The sequence below is a fragment of the Coregonus clupeaformis genome, chromosome 1 (assembly GCF_020615455.1).
Source record: "Coregonus clupeaformis isolate EN_2021a chromosome 1, ASM2061545v1, whole genome shotgun sequence".
Classification (NCBI taxonomy): domain Eukaryota; kingdom Metazoa; phylum Chordata; class Actinopteri; order Salmoniformes; family Salmonidae; genus Coregonus; species Coregonus clupeaformis.
Window position 1 is genome coordinate 67,776,514 of NC_059192.1, and position 19,527 is coordinate 67,796,040.

The window sequence follows — 19,527 nt, forward strand, 5'->3', positions numbered from 1 at the left end:
ATACTTTTGTCTAGTTCCCTCTGGGATGTCATTGAGGACCATGTCAGTACTCCTTTTAGGACGTTCTCAGGATGTTTATTTTACTAGTCATTAGGACATTGTTTGATGGTCCCAAAGGAATGTTCTCTGGGGGACCTTTGTCTAGTTCCCTGTAAGGTACCAGTACGTCACTGAGGACTATATCAGGATTTTATTTTTTACATTCTCAGGACATACATTTTACTAGTCATTAGGACTTTGTGTGATGGTCCCAAGGGAACGTTCTCTGGGGGACCTTTGTCTAGTTCCCTGTAAGTTACCAGGACATTGTTGAGGACAATGTAAGAATATCTTCAAGACATTCTCAGGACATTTGTTTTATAAGTAAAGTAATGAAATGGGAGAGGTGTTTTGAGCTAAGTGGGACTCTGTTCAGATAAAATAATGTAAAAAATGTTTTATCAATGACAATAAGATTACATGACCACTTTTACAGTACTTACATTTCAATATGACCCCATCTGGGATTTGAACTCACAACCTCTGGATTTTGAATATACTGATCTTTCTGCTGCCCCACAAGGTCTGTAGCATTCTCAGAAGTTCCCTAACATTTATTACCTATATCACATCTCTGCACTTAGCAAAAGAGTGCCATTGGCACTGGTATTTCAGTTATCAGTTAATCTGACTATTCTCTCATCGATTTGATTGACCTATTTTTGCAATTTGTGGCTTTTCTGTATAGTTGTCTAATGTTAGTGGGGCATATTACTCTGTTTTAATATAACTCCTGAACCACTATGATAAATCAAATAGTTTTTCTTGAGTGTATTTTTAACAAAGCTTAGATTTACTTTGAAGTGCAAACTGTAGTGATACAGGTGAAATCAGGCATTGACACAGACATGGTGGCGTAGCAGGACAATCAGAATGCCGTGAACCAAGAGGTTGTGAGTTAAAATCCCAGGTGAGGACATGTTGAATAATACTTACTGTATAAATGAACATGCACAATGTATTCATGTATGTCAAAGTGTGTCAAATATGTTGAAAACACTGTATGTTAAAAGCACTGTTTGTGTGTAGGTGTCCCTAAACTTACCAACAGACAAAGAGCTGTGAATAGATCAGTAGTTCACCTATCAGGGCCTTGATGGCCTCGGCAACAGTAACAAGGGGTGATGTGTAATGAAACGAGTGTGTGAATCCCCAGGTAGGTGGGTATAAAGTTTCTTTTTTGGGGACTATCATGCGACGTCCTGATGACTGATAACACTGAATGTCCTGAGAACATTCTTAAAACATCCTGACCTGATCTTCAATGACATCCCAGGAACATGGAGGGAACTAGATAAAAGTCTCCTAGAGAACATTCCTTTGTGACCATCACACAACGTCCTTATGACAGGAACAAATTATGTCTTGAGAATGTCCTAAAAACTTATTTAGGGACATCCTCGGAACAAGCCGGGAACTAGACAATAACCTCCAGGGGACCATCACAGATCGTTCAAAGAACGTCCTATAAATGTCCTTGGGAATGTCCCCGGAACAAGCCGGGAACTAGACAAAACCTCCACAGGACCATGACACAACTTCCTGACATCTTTAGGCAACCATTTCCTGACTTTCCGTGGACATCCTAATGACACATTTATGTTTGCAGGGAGACAGATAGCTTATACAGTTCAATAGGATTTTTTATTTAATAATTAATAGGGATGTTATTACAATACAGTCTCGTATTACTGTTATTGTAATGATGAACATATGTTGTAAGTGAGACAGACCTTAGAATTGCTTTTGAAGATTGGCTTGTCAATGGTGCAGTCACTTTGTCCCCACTTTACATTGTCCACACTGTCTGATGAGTTACACTCCACTCTTCCCTGGAGAGCAATGATAGGACACTGACAATTTACCTCAACTTCAGGCAGTCGTTAACTGAAATTACCAATGAAAGGCTGGAAATGTACATACTGGACCTACAGAAATGACTGAACTATCACTTAAATAATCTAAATCCTTCCTGCCCCTCAAACACTGAGTCTATAGCTACTCACTCCCTCTCCTTCCTTGTATGTACTCTTACCTGGAGTATGGTGAACCTCCTGAATGAAAGTCCTGCAGGGTATGTGAGAATGACGTGGCTGTTGTAAGAGTTCTCTCCCCTGCTCTCGACTGACACTGTCACATTTAGCACATCATCTATGCCAACCCTCACCTCTGAACACCTGAGAGAAGTGAGAAAGAGAGAGCGAAAGTAATACAACAAATATTCTCATTGTCATTACCATCATGCTTGTTTTCCTCAACCTTTAACTACCATTGACATTATCATCCTATCCATCTTCATCATCATTTTCATCTTCATCAATTTTACTCGTCAGCTGCTGTAACGCTCTAATCAACATTCTAATCCTCCTGCTTAAATAGTTTTTTGATGTGGGCCCCGTGTAGCTCAGTTGGTAGAGCATGGCGCTTGCAACGCCAGGGTTGTGGGTTAGATTCCCACGGGGGGCCAGTATGAAAAAAATAATGTATGCACTCACTAACTGTAAAGTCGCTCTGGATAAGAGCGTCTGCTAAATGACTAAAATGTAAATGTCATCTTACCTAGTAGAAAAACAGAAAGGTTCTGAGCCAGTGCTAGTGATCTTACCTGGTGAAATTAAAATCCACTTTGAGGTTGTCAATGCAGTTGTTATCAGCACCACAGTTGATCTCAAAACCAATCTGTGGGATTAAGAAAGGTGTTCACTTTATATGTTTCCTTCTTAATAATGACTAGAATATAAATGTATCTTGACCCCCCCCTCCACACACACTCAAAGGCCTTTTTTAGGGGATTTCAAACTAATATTGACACAGTTTTTATTGTCAAAAGTTAAGAGAAGAAACATACGGGATGATACGTTGTAGTCGGAGACTGCGGGGAAAGGCTAGAGCTGAGGCCACCAGAAGATGTCGTTGGCAACCCTTCAAATGTGAAGTCAAGTTCATTGGACAGTTCATTGAGGGCGTCCTCTGGGCAAGCCTATAAAAAGTATAATCTTCAGAGACATTTTTCATCATTCAAACTCCTCTAAAAAGTGGTTTACTGTGATATTGTTAACTTTGAAATGTAAAGGCTGTATGGCTGTATCCTTTAGAGTGTATAGTAAAAACAGAGGGGAGAAACCAATGAGCATACACTTCTGACGTTGTCGACATATGACAGCCATAAAGCCCAGACTAAAGGCTGATACAATTTGATGTGTTCTCCACATAATAGGTGCAGTAAGTCATTCCAAAGTTTCAGCTGCTATTCTCTCATTGGACCCCGAAAAATACTTTTTACTGCTTAGAGCATTAAAACTCCGCCTGAAAAACGCACATCATTCACCTTTTATGGTGACAATAACACCCTTGTTTGCTGTATACTTTGGAAGAATTGGAATTAGGACAAGGTAGTTGGTGAACAAGGAAATACACTGGGGGAAAAAAGTATTTAGTCAGCCACCAATTGTGCAAGTTCTCCCACTTAAAAAGATGAGAGAGGCCTGTAATTGTCATCATAGGTACACGTCAACTAGGACAGACAAAATGAGGAAAAATCCAGAAAATCACATTGTAGGATTTTTTATGAATTTATTTGCAAATTATGGTGGAAAATAAGTATTTGGTCAATAACAAAAGTTTCTCAATACTTTGTTATATACCCTTTGTTGGCACTGACACAGGTCAAACGTTTTCTGTAAGTCTTCACAAGGTTTTCACACACTGTTGCTGGTATTTTGGCCCATTCCTCCATGCAGATCTCCTCTAGAGCAGTGATGTTTTGGGGCTGTCGCTGGGCAACACAGACTTTCAACTACCTCCAAAGATTTTCTATGGGGTTGAGATCTGGAGACTGGCTAGGCCACTCCAGGACCTTGAAATGCTTCTTACGAAGCCACTCCTTCGTTGCCAGGGCAGTGTGTTTGGGATCATTGTCATGCTGAAAGACCCAGCCACGTTTCATCTTCAATGCCCTTGCTGATGGAGGTTTTCACTCAAAATCTCACGATACATGGCCCCATTCATTCTTTCCTTTACACGGATCAGTCGTCCTGGTCCCTTTGCAGAAAAACAGCCCCAAAGCATGATGTTTCCACCCCCATGCTTCACAGTAGGTATGGTGTTCTTTGGATGCAACTCAGCATTCTTTGTCCTCCAAACACGACGAGTTGAGTTTTTACCAAAAAGTTCTATTTTGGTTTCATCTGACCATATGACATTCTCCCAATCCTCTTCTGGATCATCCAAATGCACTCTAGCAAACTTCAGACGGGCCTGGACATGTACTGACTTAAGCAGGGGGACACGTCTGGCACTGCAGGATTTGAGTCCCTGGCGGCGTAGTGTGTTACTGATGGTAGGCTTTGTTACTTTGGTCCCAGCTCTCTGCACGTCATTCACTAGGTCCCCCCGTGTGGTTCTGGGATTTTTGCTCACCGTTCTTGTGATCATTTTGACCCCACAGGGTGAGATCTTGCGTGGAGCCCCAGATCGAGGGAGATTATCAGTGGTCTTGTATGTCTTCCATTTCCTAATAATTGCTCCCACAGTTGATTTCTTCAAACCAAGCTGCTTACCTATTGCAGATTCAGTCTTCCCAGCCTGGTGCAGGTCTACAATTTTGTTTCTGGTGTCCTTTGACAGCTCTTTGGTCTTGGCCATAGTGGAGTTTGGAGTGTGACTGTTTGAGGTTGTGGACAGGTGTCTTTTATACTGATAACAAGTTCAAACAGGTGCCATTAATACAGGTAACGAGTGGAGGACAGAGGAGTGTCAGGGCGTGCTGTAGGTGCAATGGTGGAATCAAACGCAGGACTCAGAACGATATTCCAAAGGCTTGTATTACTGCCCAAACTAAGGCAAAAGGACAACTTTGCCCGAAGGCGAAAAATACGCACGAAGGCGAAAAGTAACAGCGCACAAACAGGTGCGACAATGGTAACTGCGCACAAACAGGTGCGAAAATGCTCCAGCGTAGTGGAGAGAAGCTCAACCGAGCAATACACACAACTGACGGAAAATAATTACACACAACACTAGACAAACACAACGAGAAACTTATAGGACACTAATTACGCCAAAACAGAAACAGGTGTGGAAACAAACAGACAAAAGCAAACGAACATGAAACATACAGCGGTGGCAGCTAGAATTCCGGAGACGACGAACGCCGAAACCTGCCCGAACAAGGGAGAGAGGCAGCCTCGGCCGAAACCGTGACAAGGAGCCTCTTAAAGAAGAAGTTACAGGTCTGTGAGAGCCAGAAATCTTGCTTGTTTGTAGGTGACCAAATACTTATTTTCCACCATAATTTGCAAATAAATTCATTAGAAATCCTACAATGTGATTTTCTGGAGAAAAACAATTCTCAATTTGTCTGTCATAGTTGACGTGTACCTATGATGAAAATTACAGGCCTCTCTCATCTTTTTAAGTGGGAGATCTTGCACAATTGGTGGCTGACCATATACTTTTTTTAACGTTTACAGTAACATTTGCTGTGTCTGACAGTTTCTGGAATAAAAAAAACTATTGCAAACATATCATTTGAATTCAATAATGTTTTGCATTAACTTTTTCCCCAACCGAAATATGCTGCACTGCCCGTGAATTTTGAAACATTGTCTAGTTTACTCAAACATTTTGTTTAACTACAGTGGTAGCCTACACACTTCAAAAAAAATGTATACTGTATATTATAAACCGTGCTCCCTTTCGGATGCATTGAACAAAATACTTGAAATTATAGCCTATCTAATAGTCCCAATTAAATTTGTTGTAGGCTAAAGCTTCTTCGGGCATATGAACCCATCATGGACAGAAAAGGTGGCCAGGAATTTATTCTGCAGTGGTTATAAAACTATGTATTATGTATATAAATTAAATATTGTTTACTTGAGACGTTTTAAATTACAGTAGGCTATTCAGACATATACACAGTAGCCTAAAAAACGTAAATGGAAAAAGTGAACCGTCTGTTCTACCGTTAAACTGTGCTCTGGATAGTTTATCTATTTACTACTGTAAAGTGGGTCCAATTAAATAAGAGATCGGGCGTTGTAGGCCTATAGGTACTTCGCGAGTATGAAACCATTTTGCCTACTCTTAATTCTTCAAAGTTCAAATCGGAGGTGCGTACACTGTATATTTGTCCTGTTTCACTACATGTACAAGTGTGAGGTAGAAATTCATTTTTTTTGCATATCCCAACTCCCCCTGAGATTGGGATCACGGGCAGGGATCAGACATTATTGATAGCAATCCTGAAGTAATTAGGGTTAAGTACCTTGCTCAAGGGCAGATCAATAGATTTTTCACCTTGTCGGCTCTTCGAACTAGCAACCTTTTGGTTACTGGCGGAACGCTCTAACCACTATGCTACCTGCTGCCCAATATGCCTAATATGTTGGCATGCATAACCTTTTTTAACAAATTCTGATATTTTAAATAATGTGATCGGCATATTGCACTGAATCATACAGTTGTACTAAGCGGAATTGCAGTGGTGTAAAGATAAAAAATAAACGGAATGGAGCTAAGCACAGGCAAAATCCTAGAGGAAACCTGGTTCAGGCTGCTTTCCACCAGACACTGACCTCAGCAGGACAATAACCTAAAACACAAATCTACACGAGTTGGTTGCTATGAATGTTCCTGAGTGGCTGAGTTACAGTTTTGACTAACACTACCATTCAAAAGTTTGGACACACCTACTTATTCAAGGGTTTTTCTTATTTATTTTTATTTTTATTTACATTGTAGAATAATAGTGAAGACATCAAAACTATGAAATAACACATATGGAATCATATAGTAACCAAAAAAGTGTTAAACAAATCAAAATATATTTTATATTTGAGAATCTTCAAATAGCCACCATTTGCACACTCTTGGCATTCTCTCAACCAGTTTCATGAGGTAGTCACCTGGAATGCATTTCGATTAACAGGTGTGTCTTGTTAAAAGTTTATTTGTGGAATGTATTTCCTTCTTAATGTGTTTGAGCCAATCTGTTGTGTTGTGACAAGGTAGGGGGGGTATACAGAAGATAGCCCGATTTGGTAAAAGTCCATATCATGGCAAGAACAGTTCAAATAAGCAAAGAGAAGCAACAGGCCATCATTACTTTAAGACATGAAGGTCAGTCAATTTGGAACATTTCAAGAACTTTGAAAGTTTCTTCAAGTGCAGTCGTAAAAACCATCAAGCGCTATGATGAAACTGGCTCACATGAGGACCGCCACAGGAATGAAAGACCCAGAGTTACCTCTGCTGCAGAGGATAAATTCATTAGAGTTACCAGCCTCAGAAATTGCAGCCCAAATAAATGCTTCACAGAGTTCAAGTCACAGACACATCTCAACATCAACTGTTCAGAGGGGACTGTGTGAATCAGGCCTTCATGGTTGAATTGCTGCAAAGAAAGCACTACTAAAGGACACAAATAATGAGAAGAGACCTGCTTGGGCCAAGAAACACGAGCAATGGACATTAGACCAGTGGAAATGTGTCCTTTGGTCTGGAGTCTAAATTGAAGATTTTTGGTTCCAATCGCTGTGTCTTTGTGAGACGCGGTGTGGGTGAATGGATTATCTCCGCAAGTGTAGTTCCCACCGTAAAGCATGGAGGAGGAGGAGGTGTTATGGTGTGGGGGTGCTTTGCTGGTGACACTGTCTGTGATTTATTTAGAATTCAAGGCACACTTAACCAGCATGGCTACCACAGCATTCTGCAATGATACGCCATCCCATCTGGTTTGGGCTTAGTGGGACTATCATTTGTTTTTCGACAGGACAATGACCCAACACCTCCAGGCAGTGTAAGGGCTATTTTACCAAGAAGGAGAGTGATGGAGTGCTGCATCAGATGACCTGGCCTCCACAATCCCCTAACCTCAACCCAATTGAGGTGGTTTGGGATGAGTCGGACAACAGAGTGAAGGAAAAGCAGCCAACAAGTGCTCAGCATATGTGGGAACTCCTTCAAGACTGTTGGAAAAGCATTCCAGGTGATGCTGGTAGAGAGAATCCCAAGTGTATGCAAAGCTGTCATAAAGGGAAAGGGTGGCTATTTTATGAATCTCTAATATACACGTTTTGGTTACTATATAATTCCATATGTGTTTTTTCATAGTTTTGATGTCTTCACTATTATTCTACAATGTAGAAAATAGTAAAAAATAAAGAAAAACCCTTGAAAGAGTAGGTGTGTCCAAACTTTTGACTGGTACTGTAAATCTACTTGACAATCTATGTTAAGACCTGAAAATGGATGTCTAGCAATGATCAACAACCAATTTGACAGAGCTTGAAGAAATTTAAAAATAATAATGGGCAAATGTTGTCCAACACCTGGAGAGGAGAGGACCTGATCTGTCGGGACCAGCTGGGCGACCGGATCCAGCCACCCACACCCCAGCACCCAGAGGGATCCATATATCCCTACCACGGGATTTCGACGGGACAGCTGCTCTCTGCCAGGGATTCCTCCTCCAACTGGAGCTATACTATTCCAAAATCAGCCCAGCCCCATCGGAGCGGGAGAAGGTGTCCGCCCTCGTCTGAGGGAGGGGACCAGGACCGCACAGGACTTCGCCCTGGAGTTCCGGACTCTAGCAGCTGGGTCCGGGTGGAACGAACGGGACCTCATCGACCACTTCCGGTGCCATCTACGGGAGGACATCCGAAGGGAGCTAGCCTGCCGGGACACCATTTTGTCTTTCACTCAACTGGTGGACATGGCCATTCGGGTTGGACAACCTGCTGGCGGCCAGAGGACATCAAGGAGGGGGCCTGCCCGTTCCACCCCCCAACCCGGATCACGAGCTGATGGAGCAGCGATCCGGGAGAGCGGAGGACGACAGCGCCAGTGTCACTCTGGTGGCACGAGAAAATATTCCACTGCACGCTGTCGTCAGCGTTCTTTTGGGTCTGGAGGCGACAGGCAGGGCACTCTCGCGTCACCCCAGGTATCGAACACCCACACTCATTCAGAGCCCTCTGATGCGCACTGTACCCTACCCATCTACTTTCCTGATTACACTGTAGGTCCCCAGTGTAAGGCGCTGGTCGATTCAGGCGCAGCTGGGAACTTTATGGACAGGTCATCTTCACATAGTCTAGGCATTACATTGGTTCCCCTATCCATTCCACTCCCCATCAGAGCACTTGACAGTCAACCATAAGGGTATGGGTTCGTTAGGGAGGTTACAGTACCAGTCAGTATGGTTACGCACAAGACTCATCAAGAGCAAGTCACTTTTGTTATTATTGAGTCTCCTGAATTCCCTGTTGTGTTAGGGCTTCCCTGGTTAGCTCTCCACAACCCCACCTATTCATGGCTGCAGAGTGTTCTCACGGGGTGGTCGAGAGATTGTCAGGGTAGGTGTCTAGGTGTTTCCGTTGGTGCAACCACGGTGGAAAGACAGTCGGTCCAGACGGTACATCCACCGTGCGCATTCCCCCCGAATACCTCGATTTGGCGCATACGTTTTCTAAAATGCAAGCGACCAAATTACCACCTCATCGGGCAGGGGATTGCGCGATAAACCTCCGGGTAGACGCTGTGCCTCCCAGGAGTCATGTCTATCCCCTGTCGCAGGCTGAAACGGAGGCTATGGAGACATACAGTTGAAGTCGGAAGTTTACATACACTTAGGTTGGAGTCATTAAAACTTGTTTTTCAACCACTCCACAAATTCCTTGTTAACAAACTATAGTTTTGGCAAGTCGGTTAGGACATCTACTTTGTGCATGACACAAGTAATTTTTCCAACAATTGTTTATAGACAGATTATTTCACTTATATTTCACTGTATCACAATTCCAGTGGGTCAGAAGTTTACATACACTAAGTTGACTATGCCTTTAAACAGCTTGGAAAATTCCAGAAAATGATGTCATGGCTTTAGAAGCTTCTGATAGGCTAATTGACATAATTTGAGTCAATTGGCGGTGTACCTGTGGGTGTATTTCAAGGCCTACCTTCAAACAGTGCCTCTTTGCTTGACATCATGTGAAAATCAAAAGAAATCAGCCAAGACCTCAGAAAAATAATTGTAGACCTCCACAAGTCTGGTTCATCCTTGGGAGCAATTTCTAAACGCCTAAAGGTACCACGTTCATCTGTACGAACAATAGTTCGCAAGTATAAACACCATTGGACCACGCAGTCGTCATACTGCTCAGGAAGGAGATACGTTCTAAATCAATCCCAGAACAACAGCAAAGGACCCTGTGAAGATGTTGGAGGAAACAGGTACAAAAGTATCTATATCCACAGTAAAACGAGTCCTTTATCGACATAACCTGAAAGGCCGCTCAGCAAGGAAGTAGCCACTGCTCCAAAACCGCCATAAAAAAGCCAGACTACGGTTTGCAACTGCACATTGGGACAAAGATCGTACTCTTTGGAGACATGTCCTCTGTAGCTCAGTTGGTAGAGCATGGTGCTTGCAACGCCAGGGTTGTGGGTTCGTTTCCCACGGGGGCCCAGTATGAAAATGTACGCACTCACTAACTATAAGTCGCTCTGGGTAAGAGCCTCTGCTAAATGACTAAAATGTAAATGGTCTGATGAAACAAAAATAGAACTTTTTGGCCATAATGACCATCGTTATGTTTGGAGGAAAAAGGGGGTTGCTTGCAAGCCGAAGAACACCATCCAAACCGTGAAGCACGGGGGTGGCAGCATCATGCTGTGGGGGTGCTTTGCTGAAGGAGGGACTGGTGCACTTCACAAAATCGATGGCATCATGAGGAAGGAAAATTATGTGGATATATTGAAGCAACATCTCAAGACATCAGTCAGGAAGTTAAAGCTTGGTCGCAAATGGGTCTTCCAAATAGACAATGACCCCAAGCATACTTCCAAAGTTGTGGCAAAATGGCTTAAGGACAACAAAGTCAAGGTATTGGAGTTGCCATCACAAAGACCTGACCTCAATCCTATAGAACATTTGTGGGCAGAACTGAAAAAGCGTGTGCGAGCAAGGAGGCCTACAAACCTGACTCAGTTACACCAGCTCTGTCAGGAGGAATGGGCCAAATTTCACCCAACTTATTGTGGGAAGCTTGTGGAAGGCTACCCGAAACGTTTGACCCAAGTTAAACAATTTAAAGGAAATGCTACCAAATAGTAATTGAGTGTATGTAAACTTCTGACCCACTGGGAATGTGATGAAATAAATAAAAGCTGAAATAAATCATTCTCTCTACTATTATTCTGACATTTCACATTCTTAAAATAAAGTGGTGATCCTAACTGACCTAAGACCAGCGCTTTATTGGCTTTGCCAACTACTATCGGAGGTTTACCCGGGGCTTTGGCAAGGTCGCAGCTCAAATCACATCTCTGTTGAAGGGTGGGCCGTCCCGGCTCTGCTGGTCTGTTGAGGCTAACAGGGCCTTCAGCAACCTGAGGGGTCTGTTCACCTCAGACCCGGTACTGGCCCACCCCGATCCATCACTACCGTTCGTAGTGGAGGTGGATGCGTCCGAGGTAGAGACAGGCGCGGTCCTATCTCAACGCTCGGGCACGCTACCCAAGCTCCGCCCCTGTGCCTTCTTCTCCATGAAGCTCAGCCCGGCGGAGCAGAACTACGACGTTGGTGATCGGGAGCTGTTGGCTGTTTTCCGAGCCCTGACCGAGTGGAGGCACTGGCTCGAGGGGTGAAACACCCTTTCCTCATCTGGATGGACCACCGTAACCTGGAGTACATCCGGCCAGGTGGGCCCTATTCTTCACCCGGTTTGATTTTACACTATCATACATCCCGGGTATAAAGAACGTGAAGGCAGACATATTGTCACGGCTGTACGACACAGAGGAGATGCCCAGAGACAACACCCCCATACTCCCGGCCTCCTGCATTGTGGCGCCGGTAGTATGGGTGATGGACGCGGATATAGAGCAGGTGTTACGCACAGAAACATCTCCACCACAGTGTCCAGCTGGGCTGCAGTACGTGCCTGCTCTTGTCTGTGACCGTCTGATCTATTGGGCATACACGTCCCCCTCCTCTGGTCACCCAGATATCGGTCATACAGTGCGCTGCCTGACCGGAAAGCACGGGTGTTGGCCTACCTTGGCTAAGGACATGAGGGTTTATGTCTCCTCCTGCTCGGAGTAAGGCACCTAGGCACCTCGCAGCGGGTAAGTTACAACCCTTACCAGTTCCACAACGGCCATGCTCCCACTTGAGTATTGATTTCCTTACTGATCTTCCCCTCTCTCAAGGTAACACCACCATCCTGGTCGTTGTGGACCGCTTTTCCAATGCCTGCCGCCTTCTTCCTCTGCCCGGTCTCCCCACGGCCCTGCAGACTGCGGAGGCCCTGTTTACACACATCTTCCGGCACTACGGGGTACCAGAGGACATAGTGTCTGACCGGGGTCCCCAGTTCACATCCAAGGTCTGGAAGGCATTCATGGAACGTCTGGGGGTCTCGGTCAGCCTGACCTCTGGTTTTCACCCCGACTCTAATGGGCACGTGGAACGGGTGAATCAGGATGTGGGTAGGTTCCTGGGGTCCCACTGCCAGGACCGGCCGGGGGAGTGGTCGGTGTTCTTGCCATGGGCCGAATATGCCCAGAACTCTCTCCGTCATTCCTCCAATAACCTAATGCCATTTCAATGTGTTTTAGGTTATCAACCGGTTCTGGCACCGTGGCATCAGAGTCAGACCAAGGCTCCTACGGTGGATGACTGGAATAGCCTTAATTTCTCAGAACAAGAATAGACCGACGAGTTTCAGAAGAATGTTCTTTGTTTCTGGCCATTTTGTGCCTGTAATCGAACCCACAATTGCTGATGCTCCAGATACTCAACTTGTCTCAAGAAGGCCAGTTTTATTGGTTCTTTAATTAGCACATCAGTTTTCAGCTGTGCTAACATCATTGCAAAAGGGTTTTCCAATTATCAATTAGCCTTTTAAAATGATAAACTTGGATTAGCAAACACAACGTGCCATTGGAACACAGGACTGATGGTTGCTGATAATGGGCCTCTGTACGCCTATGTAGATATTCCATTAAAAATCAGCCGTTTCCAGCTACAATAGTCATTTACAACATTAACAATGTCTACACTGTATTTCTGATAAATTTGATGTTATTTTAATGGACAAAAAAATTGCTTTTCTTTCGAAAACAAGGACATTTCTAAGTGACCCCAAACTTTTTAACGGTAGTGTATGTAAATGAGATAATTCTGTATTTCATTTTCAAGAAATGTGCAAATATTTCTAAAAACATGTTTTCACTTTGTCATTATGTGGTATTGTGTGTAGATGGGTGATTTTTTGTTGTTGAATTCAGGCTGTAACACAATAAAATGTCGAATAGGTCAAGGGGTATCAATACTTTCTGAAGGCACTGTACATGCTCACCTGCCCCTGTGGCTTTGGTTATGTTTGGAAAACCAGCAGTCCCCTGAAGACTAGAATCAGTGAGCACAAGAGTACCATCAGGAGAATGGTGGCTGAATCACCTGTTGCAAGACACTTTGTGGCACACTTTCAACCTGTCTCATCCCTACCATGCACAGGCATTGAACATGTCAAACTGGGGCGAAAAGATTGAGACAAGTGCTCAACTAATGATGAGAGAAATGTCCCCAAAGGGCTAAATTGAGATTTTGAGATATTCCCATTCCTGTGAACATAAACATAGAGATTTTCCCTATAAAGTGCTATGCCCCTCATAGCCGTGTTATGCCCCTCATAGCCCACTAGATATCATCAGAATGAGAAAATTTTTTATAATCTGTCGATTTTCCTGCCTATGCATTTCTTTCTGATTCAGAGCCAAGCTCAAATAATGACAAATGAAAATACTTTACTAACTAAGTTCACTCACATGACGTTGGTGTACCAAGTTTATGAGCACTGTGTCCTTGGGGATGAGATTATACTAATACTGTCTATTTGGGTCATTGAGAACTTTTTGGCAAACCCAAATGGACGGCGAAGTTTCAGACCTACCTCAATGAAGAAGTTATGATTGAAGCATTGCTCTTGAAGTCTCAATGTAACAGTTTTCGTTTCCTCCCGTATCTTTGGACTGATATAAGCACGATAGTTAGGAGCTTGGCGGGTCACGTCCAGTGTTAAAGTATAGTTAATCTTTGCTTCAAGATCTGGAGCAAAAGAGATTGCATTTAATGAAAAGGATACGCTACTCGCATGCATATGTAGATAAGAACAATGTTGAGTTCAAGAAACCTTTTGTGTCTGTTGTCTGTCTGGTCATGGTGAAACAGACTTTAGCAATGTTTATCAGGGGTGTATTGCAGTCTGACTGGTTGGTGGGGATTTTGGATGGGTTGAAGGAAACTTGTGCCGTCAATGTTACTATAGGCCTGGACCTGGAAAAGAAATACATTAACAGTGTATCAGTATGATGCTCAAAGTATACGAATATTCCACAATGAAGGGTGAGTTATCGGCCTCTAAAGCCCAATTTCCATTGACACCTAAATTAGGGCCAAATTCGAGCTGGCTCGATTTAGAATGTTCAAATTTGAGCTGGGTCAGGGAGGCCCGGGCCAACGCAGCCCAGATTCACAACTGGTGCTGGCTGGATTAGGTTCAGGCCGATGACGCCGTTACAATGCAACCACCAGCTAGCTGATCACTTGCTAATACGTTTGGCTTTGAATTTGTTGCTGCTAGCTAGCTAATTAGCTGAGCTACTGCAATAGTCAGACATGACACTCCACTTAGTATGATATGTTATGTTTGTATGGTATGTATTCATTTGTGGATTCCCATCATCCATTTCGTATTATATGTTACAAATTACAATTCGTATGATGTTCCAATTTTTTGTTGCTAATTTTAACTAGGTGGCTAACGTTAGCTAGACTAGGGGTTAGGGTTAAGGATAGGAGTTAGGTTAAAGGATTAAGGTCAGGGTTAGCTAAAAGGGTTAAGGTTAGGGTTAAGGTTAGCTGAATGGGTTATGGTTAGGGTTAGCTAAAATGCTAAGTAATTGCAAAGTAGCTAAAAAGTTGTAAGTAGTTGAAATGTTGCTAATTAGCTAAAATGCTAAAGTTGTCCATGATGAGATTTGAACACGCAACCTTTGGGTTGATACACGTTCGTCTTATATGCCCACCCTCCTTTAATTTTTGCCTTACGCAACCTTCTATCTTATGCAACCATACCAAATGTAACATACATACTAATTTGAGTGTCCTGGATTTACATTTACTATATTACATCCAGTCTATGAGACCAGGCTGCTGAACAATAACCTTTTGTTAGAACAGAGTCAGGCATGTTGTTTTTGGTTAGCAGCCCTCGAATGCTAGCTAGCTAATGTTAGCTTGCAAATCAGAGTTGAAACGACCCTGCAAACAAAAATGAGTCATTAGGACATCCCTCGAATGTCATGAAATGCTCCCTAAAGTAATCAGGACATTGTGTCGTGGTCCTGTGGAGGTTTTGACTAGTTCCCAGCTTTTTCCGGGGACGTACCCAAGGATGATTTTAGGACGTTCCCAAGATGTTGTGTCTTGGTCCCATGGAGGTTTTGTTTAGTTCCTGGTTTGTTCCGGGGACGTCGCCAAAGATGATTTGAGGACGTTGTGTCATGGTCCTGTGTCGGTTTTTGTCTAGTTCCCGGTTTGTTCGGTGGACATCCCGAAGTATGTTTATAGGACCCTCTTAGAATGTTCTGTCATGGTTCCCTGGAGGTTTTTGTCTAGTACCCAGTTTGTTCAGGGGACGTCCCCCAAGGACATGTATAGGGCCTTCTTAGCACTTTCTGTCATGGTCCCCTGGAGGTTTTTGTCTAGTTCCCAGATTGTTCTGGGGATGTCCCTAAAGATGTTTTTAGGACGTTCCCAATATATTATTTTTTCCTGTCATCGGGATGTCATGCGATGGTCACAAGGAACGTTTTCTGGGAGACTTTTGTCTAGTTCCCTCTATGTTCCATGGACATCATTGAGGAACAGGTCAGGATGTTTTTAGAACGTTCTCAGGACATACTGTGTCAATTGCAACCAACAGTGAGCACTGCCACACCACGAGGTTATCTCTCAGTAAACCATCAATATGAGCTAAGATCACCCGCACAGCTGATCTCAATTGCAACCATTATTATTTTTAGGCTCTAATGGCATTGGAAGTTTTTTGGGGGGCATTTAACAAGCAACAGGCTCATATTTAGAGTCTGTGATCTAGCTATTGATTTGCCCATTGGGGTACACAATGCAGATGAGCAACCCCATGCTTCAGCCATGCACCAGACTATAGGTGATAATGCTTATTGCTAAAATAGCACACCTGCCTGCAAAATGGTTCATGTACAGGCCCTAAAGATATTACTTTAATATGTTTTTGGGATCATTTCTGGAGGGGAATATAACATTTGAAACAGTTTCATATGTTAAAGCTATATGTCATCATTGAGAGGGGAGATGGTTTTACACTGAACAAAGATATAAATGCAACATGCAACAATTTCAAAGATTTTACAGATTTTTTTTTACAGTTCATATAAGGAAATCAGTCAATTGAAATTAATTCATTAGGCCCTAATCTATGGATTTCACATGACTGGGAATACAAATATGCATCTGTTGGTCACAGATACCTTAAAAAAAAATAGGGCCGTGGATCAGAAAACCAGTCAGTATCTGGTGTGACCACCATTTGCCTCATGCAGTGCGACACATCTCCTTCGCATAGAGTTGATCAGGCTGTTGATTGTGGCCTGTGGAATGTTTTCCCACTCCTCTTCAATGTCTGTGCGAAGTTGCTGGATATTGGCGGGAACTGGAACACACTGTTGTACACGTCAACCCAGAGCATCCTAAACATGCTCAATGGGTGACATGTCTGGTGAATATGCAGGCCATGGAAGAACTGGGACATTTTCAGCTTCCATGACTTGTGTACAGATCCTTGCAACATGGGGCCGTGCATTATCATGCTGAAACATAAGGTGATGGTGGCAGATGAATGGCAAGACAATGGGCCTCCGGATCTCGTCACAGTATCTCTGTGCATTCAAATTGCCATTGATAAAATGCAATTGTGTTCGTTGTCCGTAACTTATGCCTGCCCATACCATAACCACACCACCACCATGGGGCACTCTGTTCACAACGTTGACATCAGCAAACCGCTCGCCCACAAGACGCTGTCTGCCATCTGCCCGGTACAGCTGAAACTTCTCCAGCATTCCAGTGGCCATTGAAGGTGAGCATTTGCCCACTGAAGTCAGTTACAACACCGAACTGCAGTCAGGTCAAGACCCTGGTGAGGACGACGAGCACGCAGATGAGCTTCCGAAATTATTCGGTTGTGCAAACCCACAGTTTCATCAGCTGTCTGGGTGGTTGGTCTCAGACGATCCCGCAGGTGAAAAAGCTGGATGTAGAGGTCCTGGGCTGGCATGGTTACACACGGTCTGCAGTTGTGAGGCCAGTTGGACGTACTACCAAATTCTCTAAAACGACGTTGGAGGCAGCTTATGGTAGAGAAATGAACATTAAATTATCTATCAACAGCTCTGGTGGACCTACCTGCAGTCAGCATGCCAATTGCATGCTCCCTCAAAACTTGAGACATCTGTGGCATTGTGTTGTGTGACAAAACTGCACATTTTAGAGTGGCCTTTTATTGTCCCCAGCACAAGGTGCACCTGTGTAATTATCATGCTGTTTAATCAGCTTCTTGATATGCCACACCTGTCAGGTGGATGGATTATCTTGTCAAAGGAGAAATGCTCACTAACAGGGATGTAAACACATTTGTGCACAAAATATGAGAGAAATAAGCTTTTGGTGTGTATGGAACATTTCTGGGATCTTTTATTTCAGCTCATGACCAACACTTTACATGTTGCGTTTATATTTTTGTTCAGTGTAGTTGAATCTGTGCTTGAAATTCAACACTTGACTGAGGGACCTTTCATATGTTGTATGTATGGGGGACAGAGGAAGAGTTAGTAATAAAAAAATCATGTCAACCACTATTATTTCACACAGAGTCCATGTAACATACTCAGTGATTTGTTAAGCCACATTTTACTCATAAACTAATTTAGGCTTGACTAAACAAAGGGACTGAACACTTATGCAACGACTATATTTTAGTTGGTGGTCCTCTGTAGCTCAGCTGGTAGAGCACGGCGCTTATAACGCCAAGGTAGTGGGTTCGATCCCCGGGACCACCCATACACAAAAAAAAAAATGTATGCACGCATGACTGTAAGTCGCTTTGGATAAAAGCGTCTGCTAAATGGCATATTATATTATTATTATTATAGTTATCAATTTTTTCTTCCACTTTGACATTACAGAGTATTTTGAGTTCATTGTGGACAACAAATGACAATTCAATACATTTTAATCCCACTTTGTAACACATTAACATTTGAAGAAATACAAGGGGTATGAATACTTTTGCAAGGCACTGTATACTTATAGTGTAGTTGATCACTCACAAGCTGTTTCATAAAAAGAATCAATGCTTCAACTTAAAAACAACTCCACATATATTTTGAAACAATTAAAGCGTTTGAAATTGAAGTACACTTTTAATAAGTGTATTGAAGTGTAATGATCTCATATTTGAAGTACATTATTAGATTTTTTTGTATATTTAACTATATTTTAGTATACTTGTAATATATATTTTTTTTAATCGCTTGGGAAGTCCTGATTACTGGCAACATTGTTCAAGACTATTTATCTTCAGAATAAATTAAACCTAAGCACAGATTTAACTATTTGACAATCATTCTGTACAACTGAAATTAGGTATTTCCCACAGAGAATCTACTGTGGCAATTTACAATACACATTTTATGAATGTAAAGCTTGTGTTGGTTTACTTACTTTTCATTCCCAATTCAGGTAATCCATTAATAAAAACTTGGCTTAATACAGTATGGTCATTTCTTATCAAAAGGGGAAAATGAAGTATTCCTGAACTGCCCACATATAAAATTGGTAACTTAATCAAGCCAATCATGATTGAGTTAATATAATCTGTTTTCATTAAATTGTCTAATCAAGGTATGTTAAATGACAAATTATATTATAATGTGGCCCAAACATAGACATCTATAATGTACTGTATTGTACTTTACTTACTGTTCTCTACTGTACAATACACTTAAGTAGAGTATAGTTCAGTACAGTACAGGAAAGTAGAGTGTAGTTCTGTGCTGTACTGTACTCTACTGTACTGAACTATACTGTACTGAACTATACTATACTTTCCTGTACTGTATTGAACTGTACTTTACTCGAGTTTACTGTACTCGAGTTTCTTACAATTCACTGGGTCTATATTCTTACAATAAATATGTTTTATTAGTTACCAGTCTTGCTATTTTCAATATTCCCAATAGGTTGATATTTCATTGGGGCCAGGGGTAGAGATCCTAGACAAATCTGTCTGGAATCTAATTCGTTTGACACAGAAACAACGGGAGATCAACTGATCTGCTGGTTTATTCTTGTGGGTTTTTGGTTGCAAGCAAGTT

General features: G+C 42.6%; 1 protein-coding gene across 1 annotated transcript in view; it reads right to left on the minus strand.

The window, feature by feature from the left end:
* The window catches only part of LOC121572707 (integrin alpha-M), an 89,485-nt gene that overhangs the window by 29,904 nt on the left and 40,054 nt on the right, over positions 1-19,527 (minus strand). Inside the window, exons 16-21 of the mRNA XM_041884731.2 lie at positions 14,244-14,386; positions 14,004-14,158; positions 2,888-3,019; positions 2,645-2,718; positions 2,075-2,216; positions 1,773-1,871 (exon numbers count right to left, since the gene is read on the minus strand). Coding sequence (XP_041740665.2) covers positions 1,773-1,871; positions 2,075-2,216; positions 2,645-2,718; positions 2,888-3,019; positions 14,004-14,158; positions 14,244-14,386 — 745 coding nt within the window. The remainder of the gene's footprint in view (positions 1-1,772; positions 1,872-2,074; positions 2,217-2,644; positions 2,719-2,887; positions 3,020-14,003; positions 14,159-14,243; positions 14,387-19,527) is intronic.